The 12,871-nt window shown below is 36.8% G+C and overlaps 1 protein-coding gene across 3 annotated transcripts in view; it reads right to left on the reverse strand.

Annotated features, from left to right (window-relative positions):
* Positions 1-12,871, reverse strand: part of pdxdc1 (pyridoxal-dependent decarboxylase domain containing 1) — a 49,812-nt gene that overhangs the window by 5,748 nt on the left and 31,193 nt on the right. For all 3 annotated transcript variants that reach the window (XM_030141961.1, XM_030141962.1, XM_030141963.1), the window contains 6 exons: positions 10,989-11,094; positions 10,700-10,874; positions 7,890-8,008; positions 7,675-7,796; positions 4,540-4,632; positions 4,192-4,288 (listed from right to left, as the gene is read on the reverse strand). In XM_030141961.1, coding sequence (XP_029997821.1) covers positions 4,192-4,288; positions 4,540-4,632; positions 7,675-7,796; positions 7,890-8,008; positions 10,700-10,874; positions 10,989-11,094 — 712 coding nt within the window. The remainder of the gene's footprint in view (positions 1-4,191; positions 4,289-4,539; positions 4,633-7,674; positions 7,797-7,889; positions 8,009-10,699; positions 10,875-10,988; positions 11,095-12,871) is intronic.

A 12,871-nucleotide genomic window follows, 5' to 3' on the forward strand; every position in this document is an offset into this window, starting at 1 on the left:
AACACAACAATTCATGTTTTCAGGTGATTATACACTTATGGAAAAAAATGTGGGTCAGTTACACTCTAAGAACTTTAATTATGCTCTACTCAAGTAAATCTGTGTAACATTTTTACACTTAAAAATATTGAGTACATTTGAAAGCTGTGAAATCATTTAGTTTTAGAGCAGATCTGAATAACTACACTGAGTACCTTGAAATATAAAACTGAGTTGATATAATTAAAAATTTCAAGCCTACGCAATAATAACCCTAAGGTCAAACCACTCAAAAAATAAGTAGATATAATTAAAATGTTAGGTAGATGCAACTGAAAATGAGATTATTATTTAACAAAACAAATCTGCCACATTTACTTTATGTTTTTAACAGAATGTAATTCATATTGGACTATCACATATCAGAGTAAATATGTTACATTTAGTTAATTTTTTAAAATGCATTTACTCTTTAATGTAGAGGTACTTCCGGTCAATATATGGGTTAGGATTAGTTTTGAGTGAGACTTTCTTGATGAGCCACCCTCTGCCTGATCTAACTGACCAGATAGTTTAAAGTAGAAGCCAAAGGCAAAGCACTAGCCGGCGCACGTCAGGTTAGGGTTAGGGTTATAATCCACTCTCTTTGCACGCGAATGGAACACTTCATGACGTTCTGTGTAACAAAACTTACTCACTTAAGTTGTTACAGATGAAGCCTATTGAGTTAGAATGAGTAATAATTAAAGTTCTTGAATCTGATCGGTATAATTGCTCCATACTCAAATATTCTCACTGGTATTTACAGAAAATATTACGGATATCTTAAAAATATAATTTGTTACACAAATACTCATTTCTTTTTGTGAAATAAACTTAATAGATGTAAATATAAGACAAAAATTAACTAGTGGATATTTAAACATTTATTTTGGTACGTCCAACTCCAATAATCCCTTAAATTGGTCATATTTAGCTAAACCCACTTTTATTAGTCTTTGGTTCATTTATTTGTGTATTTAGACCCTAATGGTTCATAAAGTTTGAATTTGAACCCTCCAGGTGCTGCAAAGTTATCTTTATATTCATTTTGGAAAAAAACAAGTGGACTTCTACAACCCCTTCTAATTCCTGCTTAATTTGTTATGTTTTATAACTAATTACGTCACGACATTTGCACATATAAGGTCAAGACTTTCGACGAACATTTCTCCAAACACGACATAATGGTTTGTTAGCTGCAGCGGTTGTAGTCCACGTTGAAAATATGTCCAAACTTGGAGTCGATTACCTAAAATGTTCAGTTGTTGGTTGTATTAACGAACAAAAGTGGCTGAATGGGACAGAGAAGCAACGTCAACAACCTGGAGGGGGTGGAGTGTGAAGTGGCTCATTTGGATTTAAAGGGCCAGCACTCAAAATGATCTTTCTGGTGTTATTACTCAAAAATAGGGTTGAAGATGGACCTGTGGAGTTGAATTAATGAAGAATTCAGACCCAAGCATAGTATTTACAGTTCATGTAGACCACAGGGAAATGTTTTAAAATGCATAATTCCAGTTATAAAAGCAAAATATATATATATATATATATATATTTTAGTGATTTTCAGAGATTTTATTAAGATAGTATAGCTTTTTATTATTGTGATATTTACTAAGGCCCTGAATTATTTTTTAGAGCACAGGTGTCAAAACATGCGGCCCAGAGGCCAAATCTGGCCCGCCAAAGGGTCCAGTCCAGCCCTTGGGATGAATTTGTGAAATGCAAAAATGACACTAAGATATTAACAATCCTTTTAGTTCAGGTTCCACATTCAGATCAATTCAACCTCAAGTGGGCAGGATTCAGTAAAGTACTATGATAAGAACATATAAATAATGACAACTCCAAATTTTTCTCTTTGTAAATGTAAATATTTTCATGTATTTACACTAAAACAAAGTAGAATTTCACAAAAAATGCAAATAATCTAAACAAATATGAACAACCTGAAATGTCTTAAGAGAAATAAGTACAATTTTAACAAGATTCTGCCTGTTATTAAATGTTTTGTGTATTTGTAAGTTCTAATGTGCATTCGTAAATGATAAACTGAGGCAGAATATTGTTAAAATTACACATATTTTTTTCAGGCTTTTCATGTCATTCAGATCTTTTGAAAGGATAGTTTGTAGATGTAAACCTTTTCATAATGTAAATGTACTTTTTTTGCTCTAAAACATAGAGAAAAGTTTGGAGTTGGCATTATTTATATACTATGATGTTATTATTTTACTGGTTCGGCCCACTTCAGATCAAATTTAGCTGAATGTGGCCCCTGAACTAAAATGAGTTTGACACCCCTGTTTTAGAGTGTACCACATGCATCTTGGAAAACGGTTGGGGTTATGATTGACAAAGGCCTGTCCCCAATGAGGTACGTTCAAGTTTTTAGCAGTCACTGTAATGGAGGTCGAGATAACAAGGAGATCTTTGACATTGTGCAGTTTTATCATTACACAACACTTGCTACCATTCAACACAACTGTTAGTGTTTACATCCACAGGCCTGTTACCATTTTGTAATAAAGCTTGTAATAGAAATGATGTGTTCTGAAAAAGAAATGCATATGGAATGCATCGGCTTCTTTCCATTGGAGGTTATTTTACACACAGGAGGAGATTGGCCTAATATGGGCAGAAATATGTTTTATAATTACAATATATTTTGGTTGTTCTTGTGCGCTCATTTAAATTTGTCTGGATTGTTTGCATATAGAATCTTCCACGTCAGAGGTGACAGCAGAATAGTACAATATTCTTTAAACAATTCCAGTCATTCCTGTCCAAAGTATAGGGGTAAGGCTGCAGTATATTATTTGCAAATGTTGTGTACATCTGTCTCAGTCTGTAGGTGTGTAATCAGATGTTTAACTGTGTAAAAGAAGTTATATATATATATATATATACATATATATACATATATATATATATACATATACATATATATATATATATATATATATATATATATATATACATATATATATACATATATATATATATATACATATATATATATATATATATATATATATATATATATATATATATATATATATATATACATATATATATATATATATATATATATATATATATATGTCTATATATCTATATGTAATAGGATGAATACAGAGAGTTTCATTGCTTATATCCATATTGCCCTTCTAGAATTTTTCTTTATGGACCGTTAATTTCGGGTAAAACATTTATACAACAAAACAGAACAGAACAGGGGAGCACACCACCTCACACAATCTCAGTTTCATATAAAAGGAAATAGATTCACACAAAGCACACATCACAAATACGATCAGATGAAATCAGATCTGGTTGGTTTTACGTACTCAGTCCATTTGGACCAGATAATATAAAATTTTTCTTTTTCAACTTTGAGGGAAAAGGATATCTTCTCCATAACATAAATCTCATAGACAATTCCAAACCATTCATCAATTGTGGGTGGTTCTACTTTTAACCATTTCCTCGTAACACATTTCTTACTGGCTGCCAATAGTATAGCTAATAATTTTTTGTCTTTGATGTTCCATGACACAAACTGTAGATTGCCCAAATACATGGTTTCACATTTAAACAAAATGTTTACATTAAATACATTTTGTATGTGTTTGTGAATCTCTTTCCAGTAAGGTCTTATAACTGGACAGTCCCAAAAAATATGGAAGTGATTGGCGCCATTAGTTCCACAAAGTCTCTAACAATCTTCCCCGTTGCCTTGATGTCGCTTCTGAATGGGTGTGACAAAAAATCTTGCAATGTTTTTCCAGCAGAACTCGTGCCATGTGTTTGACCCAGTTGAGAACCATTGTAGTTGGCATATTTTCTCCCAGCTCTCCTGTGTAATCTTTACATTCACTTCTTTTACTTTCTTTTGGCATTAAATAATTTGGAAATAATTTTGTTGTTTGCTCCGGGTTTAGTTAATGGCATAAACACCTCTATGAACCCTATCTCACCTTTTTGTAACACCTCTTTAAGATTTTTGTTAAAGTGTAAAATAAGTTCTACATAATCTTACAATAATACCACTTTAATGAAGTTTGTTTCAATAAACCTTGGACCTTGCATTTTGGAAGTTCACAAAGCTTATTCATTGTTTAAGGCTTTTTGCTTTACATTAACATTGAACATTTAGACTCACAGTACCTGCTGCCAGATTGAAGGTCCTGCCCTTTATTGAGCTTTCAAATGGGGAGAACCAGTTTAATACAGAGCCGACCAGAGGGAGCTGCCTCAGCATCCCCTAAAACACACACATACACACCAGAGAGGTTAAGCATTACAAATGAAATGTAATTGTCTTTTAGAAAATGGCTACTAGTCACATATCTAAACCTATACTAACAACTGAGGAGTTCTCTAACATGCTCTGTTTACCAACACCATGCTGTTGTAGCTGTATAAATACTTCAGTTAGACTCAAACAAGTGTCCATAAGCTAATGTGCTTTTGTCATTTCAGTATTTTTATCACATATCCTCATCCACTACACACCTCTTCTATGAGCTTCTCCTCACTGGCTTTCTGAAGTTGAAGCTCCGCCTCCTGGATGCCTTTGCGCACCACCTCTGTCATGTTCTCCAGAAGCTACACCGGAAAAAAAAAAAATAGGAACACACAGTAATAACAGGTCCATGACACAATGACTCAAGATTAAATGTGCACTTCTATTATTGTGGAAGCAAGGTTTTTCTCAGTATCACAAAGTAGCACCCAAACCACTTTGAGCATTATTGAAGCCAAAGATTGTAAAAACATGTCAAGAGCATCAAATATGACTAATCTAAGCATACTGAGGAAGAGACAGGATTTGAATCCAATAGTGTTGGATTATCAATCCAACAAATTACTATTGAGTTATATGAGAAAGTGTGATTTGTCACATGTCTAGACATATGTTACGAATTTCCTATGTGTGTATGTGGATTTCAATGTCTTCATGAGTTATTATCCTAGAGTTTTTCAACCCTGGGGTCGGGACCCCATGTGGGGTTGCCTAGAAATCAAATGGGGTCACCTGAAATTTCTAGTAATTGATAAAAATAAAAATAAAAACTTATTAATAAAAAATATATGGTGAGCTGACAGAGACAATCCCAATACATCAAGGACATGACAAACTGTGAAGCTGAAACTGAAGCACTGTGGTACTGTTTATCTTTCAAATATTCATTGTGGTCGGATTAAGATGCTGCAGTTCTTTCATAATTCATAATTTGAGTTATTGTTTGTTCAGTATTAATTTGCAGCCTTGTAAATACAAATACAAAATAAAATAAATAAATAAAATTCTCACTTTATGCAGTAATCTCAACCTAGCTTTTCTACCTCCATCCATAATAATATACATTATATAGACTACATGTCATCTAGAATTAACATTTATTTGCAACATAGTATAGCAAACTATTACATGATCAAAAACAAATTAATTTTAGCAAAAAAATGTCCCAGTTTTGAATGTCTGGGGTTGCCAGAAATTTGTGATGTTAAAATGGGGTCACAAGCCAAAAAAGGTTGGGAACCACTGTATTACTCAATGACAATCACAAAATTGTCCTAACTTGATGAATTAATGACATTTATTCTACTTGGCAATTTACTTTAGTCTGGCAAACTGTTATTAAACTATCACAAAAATTTAGGCCCGATCCATATTCACCCCTTGGCCCCTCCCTCTTACCCCTACACCTCCATTTTGTGTGTTCACATGAAGGGATAGGAGTGTCCCGATTCTCGATGAGTCTGAGGGTAAGGGCTAATGGGGAGGGGCTGTTTGACACTCGAAACGGAGATTTTTCAGGACCACACTACAAACAGAGGGGTATGAGAAATCTCCTATAATTCTGTTTGAATCATCAACAAGATGGAGGTAAACACAGCAAAAAAGTGCAGCGGTGTGATGAAAGAAACACACAAATGTACGTATTTTCTTTGTAAACAACTTAATCATTTGATCGTCCATTTAATGCCGTTTCAGTGCGTTATAGATCACATTTCTGTGGTTAGTGGTTGATAACTGTAAAAAGATGACCAAAGCTCACGCATGTTACAGCTGCTGACGGCATGGGGAATTTTTTCGGAAACAAAGTTGTTGTATCTGTTTATAGCAACATCGATGACTGCTGATGACTTAACAGGTCACGAGGGGTTGTCCCATTTCATAGGGGAATGTTTTTGTCCCGACCCCTTGCAACTCCATGTCAAGGGGTAGTGCCAAGTGCAAGGGCCAAGGGGGAGGGGCCAAGGGGTGAACTGGGATTGGGCCTTAGACTTGTTTACAGGGTGAGTCAGAAAAAACGCTCTTTTCATTTAAAGAAGTTGTACCACTGAAATGGAAATGCTTATTTTTCGTTTGATTATACAGTCATATTGATGTGGTTATTGAGCATGTCTGGCGATTGAATCATTGATTTATGGCATAGCATAACAGAGGGAATGTCCATTGTTTATTGTGCACCGAAATATCTGCCAACACAGTTTATGCCACCGTGAATGAAACTGAAATTGTCAACCATTACAGCATGTTTACTCGCCATCAAAATGTTTTGTCTCAACGAAGTCGTCCGGCATGACCTTCAACCTGGCTACCGTTCAGATTGATGCAAATCTGTGCTCGTTGTCGCATCTCTAACACAGCTCTTCTCGCCATTCGTGTTCGTCGTAGGGCTTGGATTTCAGCCGTGATGCGATTTCGGAGTTCCTGAAGAGTTTGTGGAACAGTCTGATACACACGGTTTTTAAGATACCCCCACAAGAAAAAATCAAGGGGGGTCAAGTCCGGGGATCTAGGCGGCCACTTTCTCTCCTGACCCAAACAGACAACTCGATGAGGAAATAATACCTGCAATCGCTGTGGTCTTGCCATGATGAAAACTCCCTGGGCACTGTCATGTAGGCCTATGTCCTGAGTGTGAAAGCAAAGCCCCGACTCCTGTAATCGTTGTCAATTTCAAGTTTGTTCACTGTGGCATACATTGTGTTGGCAGGTATTTCAGTGCCCAATAAACAATGGACCTTCTCTCTCTTATGCAATGCAATAAATCTATGACTGCATCAGCAGACATGCTCAATAACCACATCAATATGACTGTATGGTCAAAAGAACAATCAGTGTTTCCGTTTTAGCAGTACAATTTCTTTAAATGGAAAGAGCGTTTTTTCTGACTCACCCTGTATGGTAGAGCCTCCATATGAACATCCTTCTTGGTAGTTCTTCTCGGTTCAACTGGACTAGTTTAGCTCTTTTGAAAACGTTTTGTCTCTCATCCAAGAGTCTCTTGAAACTACTAGACTAAACTAGTCCAGTTGAACCGAGAAGAACGACGAAGAACGATGACCTGGGCAAATAAGAACCTACACAGACACCATATGAGCAGTACACCCATTATTCACGTATCAGTAGTGGGCTAATTTGAAACCTATGCCAGTGCCAGTTTTTGTAAACAAAGGACATTCTTTTGAACTTTGTATTTTTGGAATCTGAGTCAAAAACCTTTCCTCTGAGCTACATGGGAAGTAATGAGCTTTTTTGGACCATAAAAGAAGAGCCAGTAAAGCTGCTGTGCCACATCTGTGACCTTGTCAACACTGAATGAGTGGTAACATTAAGATGAAAATAACTCTTACCCTTCCACTCTCCTCAATGTCCCGCCCCAGAGCGGCTATTGTGTCCACCAGCTCAGAGACATCCACATCCTCGGTTACCATGCCGACAAAGATACACTCCTTCTCTATCCCGAACTCAGGACCTGGACAGTAAAAAAGGATATGGAAAGACTGAGACAGACGCAACAAAAAAGAAGGGTGAGAAGAGCGCTGTCAGTGTCATGTCTGGTACAAACCTGTAGAGAAGCTAATGTCAGTGTCCAGTCCCTGCAGTTTCTTCAGGATCTCACTGTTGATTTTGTCCAGCTGCTGTTTTCTGCTGCTGTCATCCATTCCCTCAGTCTGTGGCTCATACCTGAACAGTAACAAATCCATCTGTGTCTAATTTGTGTGGCAGCAAGTGTTTTTAGGACAAATATCATTATGCACAGGACACATTCATACATGTTTTTCAACATTATTCAGACCTATGTGTGAAATGGACAAATCCACTGCATTTTGTTATTAGCCATTGGTGTGTGGATTATGTGGTATATGCTCAGAGACAGCTCCATCAACACAATTTGACCAAAGACATGTGTCTCTATGCCCTTAACTTTTGACTGCCCCCTTAACTTACAGGCAAAACACAAAATTAATAGCTGTCCTATGAAAATGTAATTTTCTGAAAAAGTATTTCCTAAGTGCTGTTTACAGAGCAACGAATCTTTAAGCACAGCTTGTACAAACATCCTAGTTTTACTTTCGATGCTTACATTATTTTACTTTTCACACAGAGTGCCCACCCAGATAACACCATCATTAAGTTTGTCAATGACACCACCTTGGTGGGGCTCATCTCTGATGGAGATGGGAGGGAGGGAGGGAGGCACCGTGTGGGGCAGTGCTCCAGTTTGGTTGTACTGTGTACATAGTATGCAATGACAATAAAGATTTATCTTATCTTAACCCACAAAGGCCCAGTGCTACTTTTATGGCAGTTCCCAAATGAATTTTTATGTCTATTAAACCTTCCTTAAGTGATTTATCACCATTTATTGTAATATTAGCCTCTGGATTTTGTGTTTTTTCAGTGAAAATCAGCTATTTTTCCTACATTTAATTTACTGATCATGTAGATGTTCATAAAAGGTCAAAGTAAAGCTGATGATTATTATATCAAAAACAGAGAAAACTGATTATTTCAGTCAAATTTATCATTAACTGAACATAAACCCAGTGTGTCCGTCCACTGTCATTGATCCAACTCTGTTTTACTGGTAAATCAATGTTGTAGAAGATGACGGTGTTTCCATGTTAACTAAGGAACTTCTGAACGTCCAAATGGGTCATATCTGATGACCATGAAAAGATGACAAACTGTACTTTACAGCAATTATTTACATGCATTGATAGGATTAGTGGATCAACAGGCATTAACCAGTTACATCAGTAGATAGTTTTAGTAGACAGTGGATATTTGAGTCTTTATGGGTTAAATGATTTCACAAAAAAAGGTCAAACTTATTCCCTGCCCTGATGCTAATAGCCAGTTATGCATCCTTTTTGCTGTACAACAGCCTGTAGTCATTTGTTGTAGTTTTCAACAAGTTTCAAACATGTCTAGTGAGAAATCCCAGCTCCTTCTTCTGCTCCTCCTGTATGTTTTGGGTCATTATCATGCTGGAAGATAGTGCAATGACTCACACCCAGGTTTTCTGCATCACTGCTGAGAGCAAACAACCCCCCTGCCATCAGTGACCCTGAAACTCACACACAATACCCACCAATGACCCTACCCCCAGGATCACACCTTCTCTATGACCCTAACACTTAAATTCATTAACATATGGATTAACTTGGATGTCCAAATGAAATGTTTTCAAAAGAGCTAAACCACAGTCCAGTTGAACCTAGAAGAACGACCTAGAAGAACAATGACCTGGGCAAATGAGAACCTACACAGACTTCACTGCTTGAAGTTTTCTTTCAAAACCTTCACATGTGCTTCTTTCTTCATGATTCCTTCCATCTTGTCCCAGACACACTGACGCATCCCCACAGTATAATACTCATAGTGCCTAGTTTCACAGTGGAGATGGTGTTCTTTGGGTTATACACCTCTCCCTTCTTTCTCCAAACATAATCAGTGTCTCTATGGGTAAAGAGCTCTAGTTTCAGCTAATCTGACCAAAACACATGTTTCCAGTACACATAATCTGTCTCCATCTTGTCCTTGGCATACTTCAGTCTGGTTTGAGGGTGTTAGGGTGAGTTTTTCCTGGTCTACAACCTTGCAGTCTGTTCCTTTGCAGAGTTGTAGTGATTGTCCTCTTTGAAACTACTATTCCCTTTCTTAGCTAAGCCATTCAATAGTGTCTTGGCAGATATCATGGATTCTTCAGACACATCTTTCACTAGTTTTCTCTCTAGAGTCTTTAAAATCTTTCGTTTCCTACCTCTGCCAGGCTTGTTCTGTACTGTGTGACTCTCTGACTTTCTTGATAATAGTATTCACTCCATTTCTTGATATTTAAATGCTATAATTTTTTTTTATATCCTTCTCCTGCTTTATGAGCATCAACAATTTATTTTCTCAAGTCTAAACTCATTTCTTTTCTTCATGCCATGACACTTTCTCAAGTAACAACTCATGCCCTTACTGAAGTTCTTATACTCTGTGTAAATTGAGAGATACTCTTCAAGTTTTAAGTTGTCATTACACAACAGTGCCTTTTGCTACAGTGCAAAGAAAAGGTTAGTTTTTAAGGGGGTAATAATTTTGACCATTGTAATTTTTGGTTTTTGTGAATAATTTTGTTCTGTGTGCAAAGCAAAATAATGCAAGTGTCCAGAATAAAACTAGGATGTTTGAAAAAGCTCTGTTAAAAAAATTTGTTCTGGTTAACAACACTTCGGAAGTATTTTTCAATTTTCCAGTTTTCATAGGGGGGCTAATAACTTTGTCCAGTGTTTTAAGTATTTTAAATGTGGGTCCATTAAATTCTTACACATGCATACTAACAGAAACTTCCCCCCAGTGTCAAACAGCAGTATGAAGTCTTACTGCACAGCCCCTAGACCAGGCCAGCTCATATCCTCCACATATCTGAGGACAGCGGGGTGTCTATGGATCTCCTCTCGGAAGTCCTGTCTGAGGCACATAGTGGAACTCATCACTGGCACCAGCTCCGACAGCTTCTCAACCAGCTCTGTCACATCCTCATGCTGGGTTCCCAGAACTGGAAGACATAATGGTGCTGCTGGTTTACACTTCTGGATGTCCTATGGTGACGGATGATTACCGATTCCTGGTGGTTTGCATCTTAATATTCTGTTTGTGTGGTTCATGTTACCTGCTGCAGTAAGGAGGGGGCTGAATCGAATGCAGGTACCCTCATCTTCAAGCTCCACCACATCCACACCACTGGTAGGAACCAGCTGAGCCAGCTGCTCACCCAGCTAAAAGACAACACATTTCATGCAACACATACATTTTAAGGCCAATAGTATATTGTAAAGAGCATGAAATAAATGAGGTTTAGATTGTTCCCAGGCGCAAACAATATCCATTAATAGCAGATTTAAATTATTTCAATATAACTGGCTTATGAGAACCTATATAACTCCTGAAAAACTCAACAAATTCAACCCCAATATCCCAGATACCTGTATAAAATGTGGAACTGACAGGTACTTTGTATCACTGTATTTGGAAATGTGAACATATGCAAGAATTTTGGAGGAGGATAATTAACACAATTTCTAATATTATAGACAAAGAAATCCCAATGTGCCCAGAGATCTGTATTCTAGGTCTTATTCCAGAAACTTTAGCACTTAAAACTCATGAATGTAGGCTGGTGAACCTCTGTCTAATACATGCAAAGCGTCTTATAGCTAGACATTGGAAAAGTGTTGATTATCCATCGATAAATTCATGGATTGTGGAACTCTCATCCTGTAGTGCTATTGAAAGGCTCACATACACAATTAAACAGAAAACTCATATCTTCCACAAGATATGGAATTCATTTCTAAAATTTTTAGAATCAAGGCCTAATATCTCATCAACATAACTTACAAAGTGAGACAATACCCTTTTTTTTAAAAAAAAAAAAGATGTTTGATTATGTATCAGATATACAAAAATGGATGTTGAGAACTATTCAAGTCACTATTACTTACATTGTCTGTCAATTATTATTTAGTTCTTTACTTTCACTGCTGTTTCAAAATTCAGAGGTGGTCTTGGGGTGGGGGTGGGGGGGTATGGGGGTTTATGCTCAAGGGAGACCCACACAATATTACCAATTCATGTCAGAAAAGATATGTAATGTGTTAAAACTTTAAGAAAGATATGTGTTAAAAAAAATATAAAAATAAATGAGGTTTATGCTGTCGGGGGCCGACAGCAAGGGTATATCCCTGAAATCCCCCAATCCTCTGCTATATATAAATCTATCCACGATAATTGTTAGACAATCGATATGAACTCAATTTGAGCTACATTGACCTGATAGTGGCAGAATAATGGTCAGAGAATGTTTCCTCACAAAACTCTTCCTAGTGAATGAAAATGACACATATGAACTCTGAATGGTAGACAGAAAATGGACATTTGTAAGACGATCAATATGAATCAAATTTTATCCCAATCAGCCTATTATTGCTTGATTTATGTCTAAAGAACAGATTTTCAACTACAGCGCCCCCATTTGGAAGACTTATAATACTCATAGAGAAGCTGAAATCCATAAGGTTCTTCTACTAGGGGTCCACTATGTTGGTTATCAAGGGAGAAGAAATCCAACCAAATCTGTCCTAGTTATCGCGTTCACAACAAGGAGATCCAGTGGCAGATCCAGCGGTGGTGGTTGGTAAAACCATTATATCCCTGAAACTCGATTTCGGGGATGTAATGACGTAAAAAAGATGACAGACACTGGGCTTCAATGTCATTTATATGGAGTCATGTTTGTGTCCACCTGATGGGGAGAGGACTAATATACAGCCATATTTTAAATATTTTATACTTGGGGAAGAGAACTGAAGGGAAATCTGTGTGCTGTCGATCATCCAACCCTCTATGTTACTCCATGACTTTGGGGTTTTAACATGTTGGTTCAGATTCAAACTGAAAAACACACCAGTTAGCAGCTGTAAAAGACATACAGCTGAGAATGTTGTTGTTTCAATCTGGTTCAAAATAGTGCCATATAACAACTTCAGCTCCCAG

This window comes from Sphaeramia orbicularis, chromosome 8 (assembly GCF_902148855.1).
Source record: "Sphaeramia orbicularis chromosome 8, fSphaOr1.1, whole genome shotgun sequence".
Lineage (NCBI taxonomy): Eukaryota > Metazoa > Chordata > Actinopteri > Kurtiformes > Apogonidae > Sphaeramia > Sphaeramia orbicularis.